Below are 25695 nucleotides of genomic sequence, written 5' to 3' on the forward strand. Positions count from 1 at the left end.
TCTGTAAGGGGCGTGCATAAGTGCACCTTCGTGCCTATCATCTCTGTCCTAATGTCTTTTTATCTTTTCTATCTCTACTTTATACTTATATTATTATTATTTTATTTATTGGATTTGTATGCCGCCCCTCTCCGTAGACTCGGGGCGGCTAACAACAGTGATAAAAAATAGCATGTAACAATCCAATATTAAAACAACTAAAAAAACCTCCTTATTATAAAACCAAACATACATACAAAATACCACGCGTAAATTGTAAAGGCCTAGGGGGAAAGAATATCTCAGTTCCCCCATGCCTGGTGGCAAAGGTGGGTTTTAAGAAGCTTACGAAAGGCGAGGAGGGGGGGGCAATTCTAATCTCTAGGGGGAATTGGTTTCAGAGGGCCGGGCCCGCCACAGAGAAGGCTCTCCCCCTGGGTCCCGCCAAACGACATTGTTTAGTTGACGGGACCCAGAGAAGGCCAACTCTGTGGGACCTAACTGATCGCTGGGATTCGTGCAGCAGAAAGCGGTCCCTGAGATAATCTGGCCCGATGCCATGAAGGGCTTTATAGGTCATAACCAACACTTTGAAATGTGACCAGAAACTGATCGGCAACCAATGCAGACTGCGGAGTGTTGGTGTATCATGGGCATATTTGGGGAAGCCCATGACTGCTCTCGCAGCCAATACTATATTTGTATGACAAACAAACAAATAAATAAAATAAAAACCTAATTCAATAGTCCCTTGCCTTCAGATTGCTGATGTAGAGAATTGCCAAGGGAGCCGTTAGAAAGTTCCAAGTGTCCTATGTACGCTTGCATGCATTAGAAGTGGGAAGCCCTCTGACCTGAATATAAAGCTTGGCACATCTGAGTTCCATCCTTCTGACTCCTTCCCTGACTCTTGCCTTCTCCTCCCTCCCCCCTCCTCCCTCCTTCAGGGTTCCCTCCTGTCACACCTGATATTCAATCCTGACCAAGTTAATGCCTCTTGCTCAGATCAGATGTGGCTTTGGAGGGATCAGTGTGACAGAAGAAGGCTGCTATAAATATAATTAAACCTTGCAATCACTGCCCCAGACGCCTTTGGGGGCAGGAAGAAAAGAAAGTGAGAAAGACGTAAGAAATAGGGAAGGAGGGGAGGGCCAAGTTGGGGAGGGGGGCATGCCTTGGACTGATCAGCTAGGGGGACTTGGAGCTCCTTCTGCAGTGTCCTTGTGCCACCTCAGCAAAAGGTGAGCTATGGAGCATTCAGAGCCCAAGACGGCTAAGACCCAGAAGGATCTGTGGGGCGGTGCCCCCCAGTATGCCTACATCCATTATGACAATTGCACCAGTTATGGGATCCCATCTGAGGATGGTGGGACTGGAGATGATACACACTGCCAGGAGAAGGCCCTCAACCATATCCAGGTAGAGTGGAGTTTGGGGGATATGGAAGGTATTTTGGATCAGATTGCTTAATTCAATGTCAGCGAAGAGTAAGGTGTGTGCGTGTTTGTGTGTGTGTGTGTGTGTGTGTGAGTGTGTGTATATGTCTGTATATGTATATATATATGTGTTTTTTTCTGTTGGATTTAGAATTCAAAAAAATTCAGCAAAAATATGTGATATACAGTATATATATACAAACATACTGTATATATATATGTATACTGTATACCGGTATATATATATACTTTGTATAGATCTATCCTAGTCTCCCTTAATTTTCAAATTCAGCAAAAAAACATGTGACACACACACACACACACACACATATATAACATGTTTTTGCTGAATATTTATAATTAAGGGAGACTAGGATGGTGCTATTTCGGCCTTGTTCAGCTAGCCATACCCTTACTGGGATTTGATGTATATATATATATATACATCATGACACCCTAAGTGATGAAGCTGGTGCCATAAGGATAATATAGAAAGAAATTTCAATATCTAATTCTGGCCATGTTAGTTCACATTTATCTGGTATGACTAGTATTAAAAAGCATTTAGGATGATGCATATCCTGTACTGAACTCTGAATAAATATTCCATAATCTTGATGATACCAGTGTATTACGCTTTGAAAAGTGCTTTAATGTGCATTGTGGTTGGAATATCCTCCCTGGAGATTTTAAGAATTAGTGATTCTAGTGATAGCCATGATTCTTTTCTGCATGTCATACAGAAAGTCAGAGGTCTCTGTGTGAAAGATAACAATCTAGTGCAGAGAAAAAAAGTCACGGTTTTTAGAATAGAATGGAAATCTTTATTGGCCAAGTGTGATTGGATACACAAGGAATTTGTCTTTGGTGCATATACTCTCAGTGAGCATAAAAGAAAATATACATTAATGTTTATATTTAATATACAGTATTTATTTATTTGTTTCTCATTATTTTGTCATTATGTTATTTATTTATATTTATTTATATTTAATATCTTTAAAGGAGAAGTTCTATATTACACATATTATCATATTTCAGGCATTTCATAGAAGCTGCATAGATGTGTATATTTTATATCTGAAGATTGAATTTCATTTGTTATATCTTTGACTGTCCATTTGTTCCTGTATGCAAAGTGCTGTTTCAGCCTCATAGTAGCCCTTCCAAAGCTGATGCAGGTAGCCCTTAGCTACAATTGAGAGTAGAATTTCTGTTGTTAAGCAAGGCAGTTGTTAAATGAATCACATCCAATTTTATGCCATGGTTGTTAAGCGAATCGTTTGTAATTGTTAACTTGGTTGGTCAACAAATCTGGCTTCCACTGCATTGATGTTACTTGTTAGAAGCCAGCTGGGAAAATCGCAAATGGCGACCGCATGACCCCATGACACTGCAACCATTATAAATAGGTGGCAATTGTCAAGTGCCCAAATTTTGAACAGATAACTGTGGGGATGCTGTGATGGTTGTGAATTATGTGGCAAGTCACTTTTTCTAGTGCTGTTTTAACTTCAAATGTTGGCTAAATTAATGGATGTAAATCAGGGACTACCTTACCAGAGGTCTTTAAACTTGGCAACTTTAAGACTTGTGGACTTCAACTCCCAGAATTCTCCAGCCAGCATAGCATAGCATAGCTGGCTGGAGTATTCTGGGAGTTGAAGTCCACAAGTCTTAAAGTTGCCAAGTTTGAAGACCTCTGACCTATATGCTTCAAAAGTTTTGGACAATTCTCTAACGAGTGCAGCTGACCATAGCTATTAGAAATTATGAGAGCAAGTCTGATAAAGACTCTGGAAGAATCTATATTAAGAACATTTCTATTACAATAATCCTAAAATATGGGCTAAAAGTAGCTATGCAGAAAGCACGAGAAAACTTGTGTTTTGTTTCAGATTTTCAAAACCATCATGCTCTTCCTCACAATATCTTCATCCATATTGAAAGCTTGATTTTTGTAATGACTTTCATGGAGGCCATATGTTTAAAAAAGGAATACATAACATTGGTAATCAGAGATACACTGTATCAGACTTCTGGCCTTGAATAGATTTGGACAAGAATTCATTCTGGTGTTCAGTTTCATGTTTATTTATTTATTTATTTGTTTGTTTATCAAATTTATACGAACCCAACTCCTTACAGACCCAGAGTGATATACAAAATTTAAAAACTTGGGGGTCGGGACCCCTTTGGGGGATGAACGTCCATTTCACAGCGGTCGCCTAAGACCAATCAGGCGTTTATAGTGGGGGGTATCCCTCTGACCTTCCTGCCAATCACCTTAAAGCTCTGTTGGAAGAATTGGCACTAGACTTATGGTTGGGGGTTGCCGCAACATGAAGAACTGTATTAAGCGGTATTAGAAAGGCTGAGAACCACTGTCTTAGAAAACGAAATCATTCATATCTTCATGGCTGGAACTGGATGATACTATATTGCTTAACTGAGTGTATGGTGAGAATTAGTGTATTGTGCAAAAAGGACGTGTATGATTATGGATTAAAATATTTTTTGTAAAATAACTTTTATAAATCCAGGGCAATATATGTGTAATTTTACCCACCTCGGGAGGCTGGAAGATTGGATGGAAGGCTTGAGCCGATTGAGATTTGAACTGTTAAATTGTAGGCAGTCAGCAGAAGTAGCCTGCAGTACTGTATTCTATCCATTGCGTCGCAGCAGCTCATATAGTCATCCATTTCACAGATTGGGCAATTGAAACAAAATAATTAAACAACAGAGCCTTAAAACTATTAAAAACCATTTAAATTGTAAATGTAAACGAAACCACAGAACTGTGCACTAAAAGTCTCACAAACAATATTTTAGTCTAATTTGCCAGCTAGTTTTATGACCTAATCCCATGAGCAAACGTGGCCAATGGACTGCTGGTGAGGAAGTAGCAACTTTAGCTATAAGTGGAGAGATCCAAGCATCAGTAACTAGAGAAAGGACTAATATCAAACTAGGTTAATTTTAGGATGAATATCCATACAATGTAATTCCATATTTTTCAGGGAAAAAGAATTTAAAATGAAGTTCATGGTTCCTACTGGACATGAATATCTAAAATGGTCAATACTCTGTTTACCTCAAGTGCTCCAAGTAATAAAACTATAGATGCAAGTCCAGAGTGAGGGAGAAGTGAAGCTGAAATAAGGTGAGGAGAACAGAAGGAGCAATGGGGTAGAAGCCAGTGTGACATTAGTCATTGTTTCAGATGGACTCAAAATACGTGAATCGCTAATAGTCTCAGTGGCAAGCTTATCAGGGAACAGCCAACCCCTGGCTTAAGGTTGTATGTTCAGCTCTTCTTATTTTTCTGCTCTAGGTTATGATTCAGATTGGATTCATTATTGTGAGATGGTGGGAGGCAATGAGGGTGTGATATGTGAGATACACAGATGTGTTTAAAATAGGTGGACAGATATTTCAAAGAGAGTCTTCATTTTCGAACAGAGCGTATCTTGATTGATTTATTTATTTATTTATTTATTTATTTATTTATTTGATGCCAATTAATGCAGGCCAAATAATGTGAAAGAAGTGCGACCTTTAGGCACTGTATTTTAACTTGCCCAAAGCACTAAGGCCTTGCATGCAACCATCTGCATTTAATCATCTGAGTGTGCTTTGGCTCAGATATCTTCCTTACCCCCTTATCCTACAACCTCTCTCTTCCCTTTCCATTTTGCATGGTTTTTTTTAATTCCTCCAAGTGGTTTTTCTTTTTGTTTTGTTTTTTTACTTCCTCCAAGTTTGATTTGAAACAGATTTAGGTGAATCATCTATTGGTGAGCTAACTAAACAGAATCACTTCTTTGGAATGATATAGGATGTGGTGTGCATTAATTTAATACACGTAGAATTGGATCAAGAATGATGTGATTTATTAGGATCCTTCAGGTTTTAACTTTCTTGTAGAGTATTGCCCTATTTAAAATAACCTCTGAACTGCAAACATAGGCTCATTCTTCTAATATTTTAAGGGTCCAATGAGGTCCTGGTTGTTGACAAGTGAAGGAAGCCTTAGCTTTGTGCAGTGATTATTCCAAGAAGCTTCCAAAATAAGAGTAACTCCAACAGAGATTCTTGTAAGAGCATCATCAGTGTTAGCCGAAACTCGACTCGTAGGCTTTCTTCTTATAAAACTCCCTTTTGTAGTTCTGTTTCCATAATGAAGGATGAAGGCTGGCTTTTTGTCATGTTTTTAATTTATTTTGCTCAACAGTGTGGCTTCTCCCTACTGGATGTTTACACCCTTCAGATATCTGAAGCGGTGTCATATTGCTTCTTAGTCATCATTCAACCAGCTTGTTTAATCTTCCTTTTCACATTGAGCTCCCCAGCTGCTCTCCAACAATTTTTCAGGGTCTTTTTGGCCCTACGCCTGCCTCTTGGCATAGCAACATACTGGAAAAGTCCTCTTTCAAGTTTGCTGCTGTCAGAGCCTGCTTGGAGGGGAAAGGGCAAGCGTAATAATATTCAATATTGGCAAAAGTATTGGCAAAATGACTTTCTGTGTCCTCTGTTTTCGAGGCTGAATTAAGAGGTTGGGGGGGGGGCGTTAGAAGGAATACTTGAGTTTGGCGAGATTTATTGTATATGTCAATATGCAGTCATAAACAAATATAAACAGATGTTCCAAAAAGCTATTTAACCCCATATGGTTTTAAATGGATAAAATTAACATTGACAAAATGGATAAAATTAACATTGACAACATAGGAAGTGTATTTAAAAAATAGTGGCTGAGCTAAAGGTTTTGGGATTTCAAGGGAAAACGGTGTCTTTCTCCAATATTTGGTGGTAGATGATATTCAGTTAGGAATAGCAATAGCATTTAGACATATATACTGCTTCACAATGCTTTACAACTCTCTCTAAGAGGTTTACAAAGAGTAAGCATATTGCCCCCAACAATCTGGTTCCTCATTTTACTGACTTTGGAAGGATGGAAGGCTGAGTCAACATTGATTGAGCCTATTGAGATTTGATCTGCCAAATGAGTCTCTGGGAGGTATATTGCTGTAAGAGCACACAGAGTTGGCCTCCTCCAGGACCCGTCAGCCAAGCAATGCAGGCTGGTGGGACTGTGGGGAAGGGCCTTCTCTGTTGCTGCCCCGGCTCTATGGAATCAACTCCCCCATGATGTCCCTATTGCTCCCACCCTATTGGCCTTCCATAAGGCCATGAAGACCTGGCTTTGCCGACAGGCCTGAAGGCCATGAACCAACAACAGCCATGGGCAAATTGTATGAATGTTTAGTATGCACGTGGGGTTAGTTTATTATGTTTATTGGGGGTTTTAATTAATGGTTTTATAATTTAGTTTTATGTTTGGCTTCTTTTTATTGTTTTGTATTTTATATTGTTGTAAGAGGCCCTGGGTCCTTCAGGATTGGGTGGCATAGAAGTAGAATTAATAAATAAACTGCTGACAGCCATTAATCAGCAGACGTAGCTTGCAGTAATGCACTGTAACTGCTGCGCCATCGAGGCTCTTCTCAATGCCTTCCTTGTCTTCAACTTATAGAATAAAGCAGATACTGACCATCCAGCTGCTAACACTCTTCCTACCAGTACAGGTAGCATTGACTTATGACCATTCATTTAATGATTGTTCAAAATTACAACTGGGCTGGAAAAAAAAATGACTTTTGACTTTTCTTCAGATGTACAGCTATTGCAACATCCTGATGGTCATGTGATCAAAAGCTTAGTAACCGCATGTATTTGTAATGGTTGCAGAATCCTGGGCTGTGGTGGGTTGCTGCCAGTTTGGACTGGTTCTCCTCGCAGAAATTTGTATCTGCTCGCTGAACCAGCAGCGAAGGCTGGCTGTCCACGCCCCCAAACCGGTTCTTCCGTCATTGCGGCTGGCAAAAAACCCTCTGCGCATGCGCAGAGCTTCTGGGCATTTCCCCAAAGTGATGCAACACTTGCACACACAAAACACATGCTTCTGTTGTGATATGAACCAGTAGGGAAGGTAAATGGAACCCACCCCTGATCCCAATATTTGCAACCTTCCTGGCAGCTTTGGATAAGCAAAAGCAATGGGGGGGGGAAACCAAATATATTTAACTACATAATTTGCTTAATGGTCACAGAAATTTATTTAAATGATTGTAAAATTTATTTATTTATTTTATTTATTTAATTGGATTTTTATGCCGCCTCTCTCCGAGGACTTGGGGCGGCTCACAGCATATATAAAACAGAACAATAATATGATCCAATTAATACTACAATTTAAAAACAATTAAAAGAGAAGATTAACCCAAAAATAACTTATTAACCAAACATTCAGCAATCATACTTAAGGCATTCAGTGGTCAGGGGAAGATCTAAAAGTCCCAAGCCTGGCGGCAAAGATGAGTTTTTAAGCTCTTTCGGAAGGCAAGGAGGGAGGGGGCAGTGCGAATCTTGGGGGGGAGTTGATTCCAGAGGGCTGGAGCTCCCACAGAGAAGGCTCTACCCCTAGGTCCCGCCAACCGATAAGTCAATAATCCCCCCCCCAGGGTGATGGACGGACAGATGGACGTGTCCTTGGGAGGCGAATGGCTCAGAGACATGTATTAGTGAGATGGATGGCATAGAAATTTAATAAAGAAATAAATTCACATTCATTCATCTCATGTTGGACATTACACTCCTGTGGATTTTCTTATCTGATTCAGATTGTAGGTTGAATGTTCTAATAATGTTCCATCAATTTTCTTGCCATATTCAGATCAATTTCTGCTGATGTTCATGCTGCTCATGATCATCCTTCTGCACTGACTGGATTTTAAGAAAATTTATTTAATTTCTCACTGGCACTTTTGCAGTTGCATTGTTTAGAACAGCGTTTCCCAACCGGTGTGCCGCAGCACACTAGTGTGCCGCGAGACACGGTCAGGTGTGCCGCGAAGCTACTAGGGAAGCTCCAGCTGGGCGGGGCACTGCCAGTGCCGACCTGGAGCTCCCGCTCGCAGCTGTCCCCCAGCTCCTGCTCGATGCCGCAGTTTTCGGCGCTCTCCTGCTGGGCCCCAAAGAAGGAAGGCAGGAAGAAGGAGAGCTTCATTCTTTGCGCCTTTCCCCCGCCTTCCTTCTTTGGGGCCCAGCAGGAGAGCGCCAGAAACCGCGGCATCAGGCAGGAGCCAGGGGACAGCTGCGAGTGGGAGCCCCAGGTCAGAGGCACCGGCAGCGCCCCGCCCAGCTGGAGCTTCCCTGGCGTCGGCGGCAAGTGTCCTTTGGGGCCCGGCAGGAGGGCACTGGTGGTGGGAGTGGGGGTGTGTGGCTTCAGCAGCCGCAGGCAGTCGCGGGGAGATGGCGGCGGCGAGAAGGAGCTCCAGGGGCAGTGAGAGGGAGCTCTCTCTCTCTCTCTCAGCTGACTGCAAGCGGGAGCCCTGATGGTGGTGGTTGGACGTGCTTCTGGACGCCGTACATGCTGGCGCTGCGGGCCTGGCATATACTGCATCCAGCAGCACGTCCAGCTGCCGCCGTCAGGGCTCCCGCTTGACTAGCTGAGAGAGAGAGAGAGAAAGAAAGAGAGACATATAAGAGAGGCAGAGAAAGAGAGACAGAGTGAGAAAGAGAGACAGCAAGAGAGGCAGAGAAAGAGAGAGAGAGAAAGAGAGAGAGAAAGAGAGACATAGCAAGAGAGGCAGAGAGAGAGGAAAAGAAAGAGAGACATAGCAAGAGAGAAAGAGAGACTTAGCAAGAGAGGCAGAGAGAGAGAAAGAGAGAGAAAGAGAGATAGCAAGAGAGGCAAAGAGAAAGAAAGAGACATATAGCAAGAGACAGTGAAAGAGAGAGAGAGAGCAAGAAAGAGAGAAAAAAGCAAGAAAGAGATAGGAAGAGAGACAGAGAGAGAGAGAGAGCAAGGGAGAGAGAAAGACATAGAGGAAGGGAAGGAGGGAGAGAGAAAGAGAGCAAAAAAGAGAGGAAGAAAGAAAGAAAGAGGGATGGAGAGAGAGAAAGAAGGAAAAGAAGGAAAAGAGAGAAAGAGGGAGAAATAGAGCGAAAGGGAGGAAGAGAGGGTTTTTTTGTCCAAACTTTTCTTTAGCCCGCCCCCCCCCCCCCGGCCCCCCCTTTCAATGTTCCCCAGGATTTTGAAAATATGAATAATGTGCCGCGGCTCAAAAAAGGTTGGGAAACACTGGTTTAGAACAGTGTTTCCCAACCTTGGCAACTTGAAGATATCTGGACTTCAACTCCCAGAATTCCCCAGCCAGCATTCGCTGGCTGGGGAATTCTGGGAGTTGAAGTCCAAATATCTTCAAGTTGCCAAGGTTGGGAAACACTGGTTTAGAAGATAGGCATCATATCCGTAAGCTAATGCATTGTCTCCCACTGAGTTCAGACCAGTTGGCTCTCTATTTTCTACACAATGGAGAAGATCGGGGAGTAGATCACGAAGACTCACAGTGAGACTGATGAGACACAGGAAAAATGTTTTTATTGTGCTAATCTGGCAGAAATGATGGTTAGGAAAGGTCATCCTAGTAGCTAAGAATGACATACTTGCGAAGCATCCAAAGACAAAAGGACCCTGTTCACATTTGTTCACTCCTAACAGCAGTAACCGTGAGAAAGATCTAGGAGTCACTTAAGTTTGAGCCAAAAAAAGCCAACACAGTGCTAGGCTGTATCATAATAATTACTGCTTTTGTCCCCTCCTGTATTTTCCTCTAGCAATATCTAGTAAGTCTAAGTCATTAAGTAAATGAAATATAGATTTGCCTGATTGGTGAGATGCATCTTTCCCCTATTTATTTCTTTTTAAAAGTTAATATTGTAAAATTCAATGCAAACCTATGGCATTAGTGTTGGATTTTTATGATTTATTATGTGCTATCAAATCAGTGTTGACTATTAGCGACCACATCGCTTGGTCTTCTCCAGGACAATCTGCTCCCTATTCAATCCTACAGAACTTCCGCACCTGAGTTTAGACAACAGCACTTCAGAATTTTGTTTATGGTGCATCTATTGCTTCTACTGATGTAACAAAGTCCATCCACCTTGGTGCTGGGTGTCTTTTTTCTTCCATGTTTTCCAGAACTATAGTCTTCTCAAGACACCTGAGTCCAGAATATGGTAACTTGCGCTTGTCCTATTTTATCTATCCTTGCGGCAAAATACAAGAGTGGTTTATCATTGTGTCTCCTACATGGTATACATTTTTGGGCTTTGGTTTTGTCACTATTCTATGATCATTCAAGTAAATATTTGCCTCCAGCATCTTCCTATATATCATTGCTGCCTGATAAAAGTGTCTGCTTGCTTGAGATGAGCAGTGCAGATGACCTTCACATCTTGCGTGACCCTGCTGGAATTGCATATTTTTGGCGTATAATCCTGGTATTCTGTGCTTATCTCTCCCAGGAATGCCCCCCTGTCATGATGAGGCATCATAGTAGGACTTGAGGTTTTGGGGTTTGCCACTGTTTGCCAGGACATTGTGCTTCTGCTATGACAATTTCCCACAGTTCCCATTGCATGATGACGCTAATGACTCTTCCATCTCCTGCAATCACTGGGGGAATGAGAAAGAAAGAGGAAGGGTCCTGTGATTGGTGTATTCTCTTATTGATGCTCTAATTTGAGATGTTACGGCATCTCCTAGCAGCTCTTAGAAGGCTAACCACAGAAAGCAAATAGCCACTTGCCTGAGCAAAGCAGAAAAAGGACACAAAATGTTCTCATTCCATTTGCAAGCAGTGGAATCTGTCTTCAGTCCTGTTCTGCCCTGGATTTCAGGACAACAGTTGTCATCGTTGTCATCACCATCTTCATCAGCAGTAGAAATGTCACCATCAAATCTGTATTCTTCTTTATTGTCCACTGAGCACTCAAACGAAGTAAAGCAAGAATATTTGAAATAACAATTAAATTTAACAATGAAAATTATTAAATTGAGTTAACTAGCTACTAGTGATTGGCGAACTGAACGGTCTTTGGGTTTGGCAAGTTCAGACAAACTTTACGCAAAATTCGGCCGAACCCGAACGGGGAATCCCAGCAAGAGATTCTGGGGGCGGAGCTTTGATGTCACGTATACTGGAAGGTTGCTAAGGACGCCAAGGTGATCAAGGCGTCCTTAGCAACCTGCCGGTGACGTCAAAGCTCCGTCCCCGGAATCTCTTCGTGGGAGGGATTCCCCAGCTCCTTCAAAGGGAGGTCTTCACTTAAAAATAAACATTGTTATTTTTACGAAAAAAGGACGCCGCAGCGGCGCTGCAAGCAAAGGGCGGTCCTTTCATGTAAAAATAAACACAACCCCAAACTTTGCCCGAAGTTTAAAAAAATTTCGGGTTCATGTTCGACATACTGAACACCGCAAAATTTGGTATGGACCCAAATTGTGCGAGTTCGGTTCACCCATCGCTACTAGCTACCGTAAATAGGAAGTCTCAACATGTTACCTCTAAGAATGAGTCAGGGCAGAAGTTCTGGTTGAGTGCGTTCAGTATTTGAAAGCATTAGGGTTGGATGCACAGTCAACCAGAGGTTTAGACTGGATCTGGAATTCTTATCCAGTTAGGTGAGTCCTTCCTAAGGATCTAGGATAGGCAGATGTTTTCATTTATGATATTAAAGGTATCATTGCAAGATATAAACTGTTGCAAGTAAATCTGCCCTTTGCAATTGCCAACGGTGTTCAGATAGTACTTCAAATGTTTTGAGATTGGACCCAGGTATTGTTCTGCCGGCTTATGACACAAGCCTTCAATTAAAGATAAAAGTAGCCAAAACAGGCACACACACGGGAAAATGCAACAATAGTTTCTTTATCCAAAGAAAAATAGAAGAAAAACTCCCTTTTTAAATTCAAAGGGATTTCTTGTAAAAACAAAACACACTTGAATGCAGTGAGATAATAAAGACAATAAAACTCCAGTCAACTAACCAGTAACTGTGAAATTCGTCACAGCCACTACTCTTCAGACGTTGTAAAATTCACTATGATTTATGGTCAAAGTCCTGAAATCCAAACAGAGTCCTGAGAACAATCTTGAACAGCAAGTCAAGGTCCACAAGTACGATCGGATAATCTTCCACACTGCGAGGCTGGCATGCTGCCCATTTAACAGCAGCCTTAATTACTTGAATCCCACCCAACCACAGGTGGACTCTCTTATCGCCTGTAATACTTTTGAAGCTGTTCTCTCCTATGCATAGCTCTACGCATGCGTGGGTCTATAATTGTTTCCTCATCAGAGTCTATCAAAGATAATGAGGACTGGCTTCTTCCAGGGCTGTCTGCCAGACCCCCCTCTTCCATCTCACAGACACTTCCTTCTTCAGAAGATAATTCACTGGCCGACTCTGTCGGCAGCAAAACAGGCCTGTGACATTTGGATGTTTCCCCCACCTCCACCTCCACAGTCCTTGGGGCAGGAGCTGGGCCAGAGCTAACCACAACAGGTATTGGATACAAATTTTTCTTTAGTGGGGTAATTGGTAAAAATCAAAATAATTCAACCGTAAAAGAAACTCACTGCAGCACACAAAATGATTTTTAGATGGGCACATATGCTCAAAGACCCTCAAGTATTGCCCACAAGATCATATGCTGCAATGTCCTGCCTGTCGGCGACTACTTCAGCTTCAACCCCAACAACACAAGAGCACAAAACAGATTTAAACTTAATATTAACCGCTCCAAACTTGACTGTAAAAAATATGACTTCAGTAACCGAGTTGTCGAAGCGTGGAACTCATTACCGGACTCCATAGTGTCATCCCCAAACCCCCAACAGTTTACCCTTAGATTATCCATGGTTGACCTATCCAGATTCCTAAGAGGTCAGTAAGGGGCGAGTACAAGTGCACTAGAGTGCCTCCCGTCCCCTGTCCTATTGCTCTCCTATATCTCCTATACCTTTCTTCTATTCCTATATCTCTTCTTCTATTCTTTCATTGATATGTTCTATTCCTATACCTTCTTTTCTATTATTTCTTAGATATATTTTACTATGAGTATCTCTTCTATAACCTTTATCATGTATTTTACTATGTGTATATAGATATATACCCACTAAAACCCTCATTGTGTATTGGACAAAATAAATAAATTAAAAAAAAAATATTTTATGGCAGCTTTGTCCATCCTGACACCTTTTGATTGGGGGTTTCAATGGCAGAATTCCCAATCATACCTGGTAGGCATCAGATCTTGGCAGCATCGACCTTTGGCTCAAGGAAGTCCCAATTAAGAACATCTGAGGCAATAGTTTTGAGGAACCTTTAAGAGGCCGCACAATTGGTGCCCAGGATATAATACTCAAGTAAGTTGTTTTCAGATGGAAGGGCAGGAATTTATTTTCAGATGTATTCACGCTCATAAATGGCCAGCTGGTTTTTGTGTGGGCTTCCTCCTTGATGGATGATTCTTGGCAGGTGGTGCCTAGAAGCGTTCGGGGAAATGAAAATGACAAGCAGTTGAAGTCTTGCCTAGTAATTAATTTGGCAGCATGTCCAAGACATTCATTAAACACAAAACAATAAACCAAAACTAACTCAAGAGAAGCATGGAGAAGAGGTTTTCATGGGCAAAAGTGTGTAGGTATGGACATTCTAGACACACTGTGTAGGTATTACATGGAACACATGCAAATACAAGATTATATCTTACTCTACATTGTGCAGGTGAAATGGTAACACACAAATATGTATAAACTAGCAGAAGTGGACTGTGTTGAGTTGAATTATTTATTATTTATTTATTTATTTTGTCCAATAAACAAAGAGGGTTTTAGTGAGTATATATCAATATACACATAGTAAAATACGTGATGAAGGTTATAGAGGAGATACTCATAGTAAAATATATCTAAGAAATATTAGAAAAGAAGATATAGTAATAGAACATATCAATGAAAGAATAGAAGAAGAGATAGAGGAATAGAGGAAAGGTATAGGAGATATAGGAGAGCAATAGGACAGGGGACGGAAGGCACTCTAGTGCACTTGTACTCGCCCCTTACTGACCTCTTAGGAATCTGGATAGGTCAACCGTAGATAATCTAAGGGTAAAGTGTTGGGGGTTTGGGGATGACACTATGGAGTCCGGTAATGAGTTCCACGCTTTGACAACTGGGTTACTGAAGTCATATTTTTTACAGTCAAGTTTGGAGCGGTTAATATTAAGTTTAGTTTAAATCTGTTGTGTGCTCTTGTGCTGTTGTGGTTGAAGCTGAAGTAGAAGGACACTTTTCTCTCTACCTATAGGTGTCCACCGCATGACTGATGGTTCAGGGTGGCTCAGGCAGGGAATTAATGGATAGTATCATGCAGGAGTTTCAGCACCTTGGATGGTTCATGTTGAAAACCTAATCTGATGCTCAGTGGGGTCCTTGTTACTTCTTGAACTACACCAGGGGTGCCAAACTCAAGTTGTCATGTTTTCATTATGTGACCTATCATGACTTTCCCCCTTCGCTAAAATGGGAGTGGACATGACCAGCACATGATGCATCCAGCCCACAGGCCACAAGTTTGACACCTCCGAACTAGACAATCACTTCTTGACTTTTTTCTGAGGAATTGAGACCTTTTAAAGGAGGCATTTTTTGATCTAGAGGAGTGATGGCGAACCTTTTTTTCCTTGGGTACCAAAAGAACGTGTGCACACACTATTGCGAATGCGTGAGTGCCCACACCCATAATTCAATGCCTGGGGAGGGCGAAAGCAGCTTCCCCCACATCCCAGAGGCCCTCTGGAGGCTGAAAGCGGCCTGTTTCACAACTTCTGGTGGGCCCAGTAGACTTGTGTTTTGCCCTCCCCAGGCTCCAAAGACTTCCCTGGAGCCGGGCGAGGGTAAAAACGCCCTCCCACATTCCCCCCTCCAGAGGCTCTCTGGAAGGCAAAAACACCCTCCCAGAGCCTCTGTGCAAGCCAAAAGTCAGCTGGCCGGCACACACATGCACGTTGGAGTTGAACTAGGTCAACAGCTTGTGTGCCAGCAGATATGGCTCCATGTGCCATCTGTGGCACCTGTGCCATAGGTTCACCATCACTGGTCTAGAGTTTTCTGCCTGTTCATTGCTGATGCTAATTGACAACCATCTGCTGATGCTAATTGACAATCATGTGAGGCTCCTAAATATGGAAAGGATTAATATAGCCCAGGATGCAGTCTTTGAGATTCCTAGATGGAAGTGAGTGGCCCAAAGGGCTTGTAGCTAATTAGGTTTTACTCTGAGGTGGTATTAGGACCTGGAGTTTCTATTAGAAGTTTCCACTCTTGTTGGTGTATGTTGGTGATTGCTGATCAAGACTGAGTTAGGGAAAAAATGTCCATAGGACTGCAGTTGAGGCAGTGGGAAAGCTTGTTATTATTTTTTTTAAATTCTAAACAAATAATTGAAACACAACAAAATATGAAGTTCATCTACAGAGTCATGATACATTCTTAAGAAGAAGTTGGCTTTCATTCACAAGAGGCATAATTCTAAACAAGTAATCTTTTTTTTTGGCTCAGATAAAAAGAAATAGTAAACCAAGGAAATTAAAAATGGAAACATCTCTAAAAATCACAATTGGAAAGTATAGATGCCATATTTTGATTAAGAATATTCTTACCAAGCCAGACAACTCAGGAAATCATAAAAGTTCAACTCCATGCAATAAATTGGTTTTATGGTAATAGGGTTTTTGTTTTTTGTTTTTTAAAGAGGGCTGTTCTAAATTGGAATAATGAGACCAATATTTTGGTAACTGGAAGCCTAATGGCACAGGACTGGGTTTCCTAGTTTTAGTGGAGTCTGAGTTTTGTGTTTTACACAACTGTTATGTAGTCTTCGAGTCTTCGGAGAGGGGCAGCATACAAATCTAATAAATAATAATAATAATAATAATAATGATAATAATGATGATAATAATAATAATGATGATGATGATGATGATATTATTATTACTATTAATAATAATAATAATAATAATAATAATAATAATAATAATTATTATTATTATTATTAATGCATTCTCAATTGGAATTCAGAGATAAAAAAGGAATTCAGGAGCCCCAAAGAGACTGGAAACTCTTCCTGCCTACAGGAGGAAGAGCTCTTCCTGGCTATTTATTTATTTATTTATTTATTTATTTATTTATTTATTTATTTATTAGTTGGATTTGTATGCCGCCCCTCTCCAAAGACTCGGGGCGGCTCACAACAAGTAAAAACAGTCACAACAATCCAATTAATTAAAATATTTAACGATTTAAGAGAAACCCCATGTAATAGCAAACACACACACAAGCATACCATGTATAAATTAACATGCCCAGGGGAGATGTTTAGTTTCCCCATGACTGACGGCAAAGGTGAGTCTTAAGGAGTTTTCGGAAGGCAGGAAGAGTAGGGGCAGTTCTAATCTCCGGGGGGAGTTGGTTCCAGAGAGCCGGCACCGCCACAGAGAAGGCTCTTCCCCTGGGACCCGCCAACCGACATTGTTTAGTTGACGGGACCCGGAGAAGGCCCACTCTGTGGGACCTAATTGGTCGCTGGGATTCGTGCGGCAGGAGGCGGTCTCGGAGATATTCTGGTCCGATGCCATGAAGGGCTTTAAAGGTCATAACCAACACTTTGAATTGTGACCGGAAATTGATCGGCAGCCAATGCAGACTGCGGAGTGATGGTGAAACATGGGCGTACCTAGGTAAGCCCATGACTGCTCTCGCAGCTGCATTCTGCACGATCTGAAGTTTCCGAACACTTTTCAAAGGTAGCCCCATGTAGAGAGCATTACAGTAGTCGAACCTCGAGGTGATGAGGGCATGAGTGACTGTGAGCAATGAGTCCCGGTCCAGATAGGGCCACAACTGCTGCACCAGGCGAACCTGGGCAAACGCCCCCCTTGCCACAGCTGAGAGATGGTTTTCTAATGTGAGCTGTGGATCGAGGAGGACGCCCAAGTTGCGGACCCTCTCTGAGGGGTCAATAATTCCCCCCCCCCCCAGGGTAATGGACGGACAGATGGAATTGTCCTTGGGAGGCAAAACCCACAGCCACTCCGTCTTATCCGGGTTGAGTTTGAGTCTGTTGACACCCATCCAGGCCCCAACAGCCTCCAGGCACCGGCACATCACTTCCACCGCTTCGTTGACTGGGCATGGGGTGGAGATGTAAAGCTCGGTATCATCGGCATATTGATGATACCTCACCCCATGTCCTTGGATGATCTCACCCAGCGGTTTCATGTAGATGTTAAATAGCAAGGGGGAGAGGACCGACCCCTGAGGCACCCCACAAGGAAGAGACCTCGGAGCCGACCTCTGACCCCCCACTAACACCGACTGCGACCGGCCAGAGAGGTAGGAGGAGAACCACTGAAGAACAGTGCCTCCCACCCCCAGCCCCTCCAACCGGCGCAGAAGGATACCATGGTCGATGGTATCGAAAGCCGCTGAGAGATCGAGGAGCACCAGGACAGAGGATAAACCCCTGTCCCGGGCCCGCCAGAGATCATCCATCAACGCGACCAAAGCGGTTTCCATGCTGTAACCGGGCCTGAAACCCAACTGCTGGGGACCTAGATAATCAGCTTCTTCCAAGGACCGCTGGAGCTGGAGTGCCACCACCTTCTCAACAACCTTCCCCATAAAGGGAAGGTTGGAGACTGGATGATAGTTGTTAAGTACGTCTGGGTCCAGGGAGGGCTTCTTGAGGAGGGGGCGCACAAGCGCTTCTTTATAGAGTGATGGAAAAACTCCCCTCCCCAAGGAAGCGTTGGTAATCTCCTGGGCCCAGCTCCGTGTCACCTCCCTGCTGGCCGAGACCAACCAGGAGGGACACGGATCCAGTAAGCAGGTGGCAGAACTCACAGCTCCGATGGCCTTGTCCACTTCATCAGGTGTCACCAGATCAAACTCTTCCCAGACAGGTGGACAAGTATGTGCCCCAGTCACCTCGACTGACTCGTTGTCAGTCGACTCTGTTTTACAATTGGAGTCGAGGTCGGCCCGGATCTGAGCGACTTTATCAGCGAAAAACGTATTAAACTCCTCGGCACTACTCTGCAAGGGCTCCCCAACTCCCCCCTGATTAAGAAGGGAGTGGGTCACCCTAAACAGAGCAGCTGGGCGGGATTCCGCTGATGCAATCAAGGCGGCATGGTACGCGCATCTTGCCGCCTTGAGCGCCACTTTGTAAGTCTTAATAAAAGCTCTTACAAGTGTTCGATCAGATTCGGACCTACTCTTCCTCCATCGCTTCTCTAGACGTCTCTTTTGGCATTTCAACACCCGGAGCTCCTCGTTGAACCATGGGGCTCTACAGGGTCTAGCGCCGCGGAGAGGTCACAAAGGCGCAATCCGGTCAAGAGCCCCTGCCGCAGCCCTGTTCCAGGCCTCAGCGAGGGACTCCGCCGAACTGTGGACGAGTGCCTCTGGAATAACCCCAAGCGCCGTCTGAAAGCCCTCTGGGTCCATCAGGCGTCTGGGGCGGAACATCTTCATTGGTTCCGCCTCCCTGCGGGGAAGGATTGGAGCCAGGAAGTCAAGCCGTAGCAGAAAATGGTCTGACCATGACAAAGGCAACGCTTCTAAGCCCCTTAGTCTCGGACCATTGCTCAATTGCTCGGAAAGGAATACCATGTCAGGTGCGTGCCCTCCCTCGTGAGTCGGACCCTGTACTACTTGAGTCAGGTCCATGGCTGTCATGGTGGCCATGAACTCCTGTGCCAGCCCAGAGGTTTCGCCGAGTGACGGCAGGTTGAAGTCCCCCAGGACAATAAGTCCGGGGAACTCCACCGCCAACCCGGCTACCTCCTCGAGTAGCACAGGCAGGGCTTTTGACACGCAGCTGGGAGGCAGGTACGTGAGAAATAAGCCCACCTGAACCCCTAAGTCCAACTTCAGCAAGAGAGACTCACAACCTGCAATTTCCGGAGCAATGAGTCTACGCAGGCAAAGGCTCTCCCTGGCTATAATAGCCACTCCTCCCCCCCCCTTCCCTGGGGTCGAGGTTGATGCCATATCTGAAATCCGGCTGGGCAAATTTCAGAGAGAGGGACACCTCCCTCCGGGCCCAGCCAGGTTTCAGTAATACAAGCCAGGTCGGCCTCCTCATCCAGGATCAGATCCCGGATGAGGAGAGCTTTATTTACCACCGACCTGGCATTGAGCAGCAGCAACCTGAGTCCAGGGCCAGAGTTACACTCATCTATAGATGGAACAGTCTTGTGCAGTACATGGGAAATGAGATTTTGAGCTTCGTTTTCCAAAATTCAATGTGTGGATTTCACTATTACATTTTTTATTATGCCAAATGATGATTGTAATAGAAGAGAACTGCTCCAAATTTGATTACAGAAAATACTTTAGCAACAGAATGATCAATGCCTGGAATGCACTACCAGACTCTGTGGTTTCTTCTCCAAACTCCCCAAATTTTAAGCTTAGACTGTCTACTGTTGACCTCATCCGATTCCTAAGAGATCAGTAAGGGATGTGCATAAGTGCACCAGTGTGCCTACCATCCCTGTCCTAATGTTTCCCTCTTATAAGTACCCATCTTATGTATATAAATAGCTTTATATCTATGTATACGTACTTGACTAAACAAACAACTAAATGTGGTCTAAGCCAGTATGCATACTTCTAGTATGAGAATTATACAGTTGCACCAAAATATTTTTGACGTTTAACAAGGAAATTTTTGTGGGAGCACATTACCATGTTTCAAAACATAGAGCCTGACACTATATTAACTATTAGTGCAAAGTCAGTTGCCTACATCTTTGCCATTTCTCATGTATAGAAAAGGGCTAGAAACTTTTGTAAATCATAAATGTATTGGATGAAATGTCCATTTGGACTCAGTTCCAAGATACTGGAAACAATGAGACTGCTTGGAAAGATGATTTAATGATGGACTACATAGTTTTGAAGTCCTGGACAGAAAGAGCACATGGGTGTGAGAGAGAGATGAATACCCTCTGTTGGGCTTTGAACTTGCTTCCTGTTCCTGAGGAAAGAAATGTATCCTGATTGGTCGTCAGACTGCCATGGGGCCATGCAAGGGTACCTTTGTAGGTTGTCTTGAGTCCCAGAGTTAACTTTTTAGGTCGTCTTGAATCTTGGTTGAATCTTGCTGGGTGATGGAATCTTCTCAGGTGTCTTGTGGTGAGATGTGTAGAAGGCTAATCCTATTATGTCCTGAGGGTGAAGATCTTTTGTGTTGTAAATAAGTTGGCTCAGCCTTTTTGGGGCTATTAACAAAGGTGGGGTCTGCTTTCCAAGAGCATGTTTTTACTTTTCTCACCGAGGGAGGTATAATATCCTACCTTTTAAATATTTTCTAGAATATTTCATTCTTCTAGGAGAGGGGTGGGTGATAACTTCCTACGGATGTATATTCATTACTATCCAAATTACATATCAAAGTCTCTGTGAGGAGTTTTAATTCTCAGGAAAAAGAGCAAAGCAACAGCAATATACACGTGTGACTGTTTTAATTGCTCAGAGCTTCTGTGCTCAAAATGACACCGGCATTATTTTGTTCATTTTTGCCTACCTTGAGCTGTTCCCTTCCCGTTCTTTAGAGGCGAGGCAGCAGTCTATGGTCTCCCTGGGATGCTTTGCTGGAACAGCAGCCATTTCTGCTGTGGCCGCAGTCTCTTGTTCTGCTGATCCAAGCATTGCCCATTCTCCTCCCTCCTCAGGGCCTTGGGAAGCATGTGTGTTCAGGGAGCACGAAGGGTTCAGCATGTTGGAGGTGTGAATTCTTAAGATCTTGAGATACACATCAGTGGAGGGAGATGAACTTCAAGTGAACATTCAAATAACCTACCCTGGATTACTGAAGGGCATGTGATCAAGGCCTCCAACAAATTCCCCAGCCCCCAACACTCACAGAGAAAAGAAAGATATCACCAGTCAGACATTTGCTTGGTTGTATTTGTTATAAAAAAAACAAAAAAGAAAACAAAACAAAACAAAACAAAACAGGAAAGTTTTGTTTTATTTTTATTTATTTATTTTGTCCAATACACCAGAGGTCCCCAACCTTTTTTGCACCAGGGACCGGCTTTAAGCTAGACCAGTTTTCCATGGCCCGGTGGGGGGGGGGGCTTTGGTCATATGGGGGGGGGGGTTATGGAGGGGTGGAGCCAGGGCCGCCATCAGGAATTTTGGGGCCCCATACAGCCTAAGTGTCTGGGGGCCCCCCTCCCCGCCATTTTAAAACTACTTTATTTTGCGACATACCAATTATGTATGAAATTTACCTTCTTTGGGGAGGGGTGAAAGGGGAGAGTAAGAGAAGAAGGAGTGAAAGAAGGGAATGAGGGAGGAAAGAAGGGAGGAAGGAAAAGGAAAGCAAGAAATGGATGGAGGAAAGGAAGGAAAGAAAGAAAGAAAGAAAGAAAGAAAGAAAGAAAGAAAGAAAGGGGGAAGGGACAGGAACAGAGGAAGGAAGCAAGGAAACTTATGAAAGGGGAGAGTAAGAGAGGAAAGACTGAAGGAAGGGAGGGAGGGAAGAAAGTAGGAAGGAGAAAGAAAAGAAGAAATAGAGGAAGGGAAGGTAAAAGAGAGAAAGAAAAAGAGAAAGAAAGAAAGCAAGAAAGAAAGAAAGAGAATGAAAGAGAAATAAAAATAGAGAGGGGGAATGAAAGAAATGGAAGGAGGGAAGGAAGGAGAGAAAGAAAGAGAAAGAAAGAAAGCAAGAGAGAGAAAAAAGAATGAAAAAGCAAGAGAGCAAGAGAGCAAAAGAAAGAGAGAAAGAAAGAAAGAAAGAAAGAAAGAAAGAAAGAAAGAAAGGCAACTTCAAAGAAAGGCTCACTGAGCATCTCTCACTCTCTTTCTATCCCTCTTTCTTTCTCTCTCTTCCTTTCTATCTCTCCTCTTCCTTTATCTCCTCTCTCTCTCTCCCTCTCTCTTTCTCTCCCCCCTCTCTCCCCCCTCTTTCCCTCTCTCCCTCTCTTGCTATCTCTCCCCCTCTCCCTCTCTCTTTCTCTCTCTCCCTCTCTTGCTATCTCTTTCTCTCCCCCCTCTCTCCCTCTCTCTTTCTCTCTCTCCCTCTCTTGCTATCTCTTTCTCTCTCTTTCTCCCTCTCTCCCTCTCTCCTTCTCCCTCTCCCTCTCTTTCTCTCTCTCTCCCCCCTCTCTCTCTTTCTCTCTCTCCCTCTCTTGCTATCTCTTTCTTTCTCTCTCTTTCTCCCCCTCTCTCCCTCTCTCTTTCTCCCTCTCCCTCCACTCACCCATCCCGGGGGTCTTTTTCGGACTTGCCAATCCAAGTCACGCAGCCTTGCGGAGCTCCTGGTGGTCTCTCATCCCCGAATCAGCCAGGTAAACACGGCCCCCTCTTCCCTGGCCCGAAACCAGCGAAGGTTGGGGGAATTTCTGCGCAACCCCGGCCACTTTCGGGGTTAAATTCCTCTCCCCGCCCTCTCCGCACCTCCGAAGGGAGCAGGGCAGCGTTCTGGGCAGGGGGCGAATTCCTCCCGGGGGGGTGGAGGTGTGGATGTGTGCGTGCGCCCAGAAGGCGTCCGAACTTTGCCCGGCGGAGCTCTGCAAACACGAGGCAGGGAGGGAGGGAGGCCGTTGCCCGGCCAGCGGGCACCAAACAGGGCAGGGCTCCATGGGAGGGGAGGGGGCGCCCCGCGTGGGACCCCCCCCCCGGCGGGCTCCGTCCGGTCGGTAAAAAGGAGGGCAGGGGTCTCTCGGCTGAGGCGGCGCTGGGGGCGCTCTGCACACGCTCAGGGGGCCCGAAGCTGCGTGTGAAAGGGAAGGGGAGGGGGCACCTCGCGGCTGGGGGCTGCCTGGCTTTGTGATTTTGGCTGGGGGGGGGAGTTAGGAAGGTCCTACTTCTCCCCCCCCCAGCCAAAAATTCAAAGCCTATCTGCTGGATACGGGCGATGAGTGGGACAGAGTGGCGCGGAAGCCTCTTGCAGCAGCTGCCACAGCCACCGGCTTCGGCGCCGCTCGTCCCGCTCATCGCCCGTATCCAGCAGATAGGCTTTGAGTTTTTGGCTGGGGGGGGGGAGAAGTAGGACCTTCCTAAGTCCCCCCCCAGCCAAAAACTCAAAGCCTATCTGCTGGATACGGGCGATGAGTGGGACAGAGTGGCGCGGAAGCCTCTTGCAGCAGCTGCCACAGCCACCGGCTTCGGCGCCGCTCGTCCCACTCATCGCCCGTATCCAGCAGATAGGCTTTGAGTTTTTGGCTGGGGGGGGAGAAGTAGGACCTTCCTAAGTCCCCCCCCAGCCAAAAACTCAAAGCCAGGCAGCCCCCAGCCGCCAAAGGAGCCTCCTGATTCTCCCCGCCCTGCCCGACGCCCCACCCTGTCCTGCATAATGTCCTCTGCCGGGAGGGCAGCGGCGCCGCGGACCGGCTGGAAAATCCCAACGGCCCGGTCCCGGTCCGCGGACCGGCGGTTGGGGACCTCTGCAATACACAATACATATTGAAGAGGATAGACATGAAGTATTATATATATATAAAGAAAAGATATAAAAGTAAAGGAGAAGATATATGAAAGGAAGAAAAGATATATGATATATGAGATAAGGAGAGACAATTGGACAGGGCACGAAAGGCACACTAGTGCACTTATGTACGCCCCTTACTGACCTCTTAGGAACCTGGAGAGGTCAATTGTGGGTAGTCTAAGGGAGAAATGTTGGGGGTTAGGGGTTGACACTACTGAGTCCAGTAATGAGTTCCACGCTTGGACAACTCGATTGCTAAAGTCATATATTTTACAGTCAAGCTTGTAGAGTCAAGTGGAGTAGAACCTTCTTGACCCAAGATGCTGCTTCAAAGAAGACTGAAAAATAGATACAGTCTTCCTTGATTTGAGCTCAGACTCCAACAGGTCCTGTTGTAATCTGAGTGGTAAAATCTATTTACCTTCCCTTCCGGTTCAGAAGTGCGTGCTTTGTGCATGTATACCAGGCAAGGGTTCCTTGTCTCTGGCACTACTGGTACACTCCCAGAGACCAGCGTGGGCGCGTCCAGCATTTGGGTCCACATGCGTTGGTGTGAGATTCGGCTTCTGTGCATGCGCCAGAAGCGAAATCACACATGAGGATGTCGCATGCATGAGATTTTGCCTATTTCCGGTGATTTCTTTGCTTTGGTGCATGCGCGAAAGCAAAAAAATGTCAAAAATTGGCGAAATCTCACATGCGCGAGCATCGTCATGTGAGATTTTGCTTCTGGTGCATGCGCAGAAGCTGAATCTCAGGCGGGTGCTTGGGTGCACATGTCAGGGACGGGGTGATGCGTGCAAATCTCCATTTCCGCAGGTGCAACCCACTACTGGTGTACACACACTCCACTCACATGCACAGTTGCTTTTTCAACCTCGCTCTGCTCTCGTGTGTGCTATTTCATCCTCTGTGCATGTGCAGAATACTTTGCACATGCACAAAGGGTTAAAAAAATAAAATGGGTGGACATCTGGGTGGATGGGTGGAGCCTTGCACTGCCGCTGCTACTGGTTCTCCAAAACACCAGCAGCCGGACTGGGCCGAACCGTTAGCATTTCACCCCTGCCATAACAGCTACCCGGAACCATCCATTTTGCTTTGTGGAATGACATAGAAGTGGTTTGACCTTCTTTTTCCCCCACTTTCTTACCTGGTCCACAACCTCATTTGGTTCCTATTTTCAGCTGTGCTGCAAGCTGTGCTGAGCGTTTTATTTATGTTTGCAGTAACAAAAGATAAATGAAAAAAAAAAGTGAGGATAGGACACCAAAGCCTTCTTTTTCTAGATAAGGCATTTCTCTTGCCCCGTTTCTCTCTTTTTATTTCATTGTAGTTAAAAAAAAATCTTAGATCATTTAAGATGCTGTTTCTCAACTTTAGCAGCTTGAAGATGTGTAGACATCAACCTACTGACTGGGGAATTCTGGGAGTTGAAGTCCTTACATCTCCATGTTGTCCAGGTTGAGTAACACTGCCATAGCATAAGGTGACCAGACCTCCCGCATTCAGTGGGACAATCACGCTTTTTAGCAATTTGTCCCACGTCCCGGGGCATTTTTAAAAAGTCCCGATTTTTTTCTTCCCCCCTTTTATTTTTCTTTCTTTCTTTTTATTTGCTCACTTCGCCCCCTTCCTCTTCCAATGTTGCTTGCTCCTCGCCCCCGGCTCAGCACCTTCCTGTGGCCACCGTCGTGGGGCTGAGCTGCCGAGGCAAGAGGCTCGCTGACCGTGACAGCAAAGTCAGGGGAAGGAAGGGGAAGTGCAGCTGAGGCATTCACCCCCCTGCTGCTCTGACAGCCCATCCGCTGTGATTGGGGGGGGCGGGTAGAGGGACGGAGCAGTGTTT

The 25695-nt window shown here is 44.6% G+C and overlaps 1 protein-coding gene across 1 annotated transcript in view; it reads left to right on the forward strand.

Moving 5' to 3' along the window:
* The first annotated feature begins 1227 nt into the window (after positions 1 to 1227).
* Positions 1228 to 25695, forward strand: part of CLCN1 (chloride voltage-gated channel 1) — a 91762-nt gene continuing 67294 nt past the window's right edge. Inside the window, 1 exon segment of the mRNA XM_070736821.1 lies at positions 1228 to 1398. Within this exon segment, the coding sequence (XP_070592922.1) occupies positions 1228 to 1398 (171 nt within the window).

Source organism: Erythrolamprus reginae, chromosome 2 (genome assembly GCF_031021105.1).
Source record: "Erythrolamprus reginae isolate rEryReg1 chromosome 2, rEryReg1.hap1, whole genome shotgun sequence".
Classification (NCBI taxonomy): Eukaryota; Metazoa; Chordata; class Lepidosauria; order Squamata; family Dipsadidae; genus Erythrolamprus; species Erythrolamprus reginae.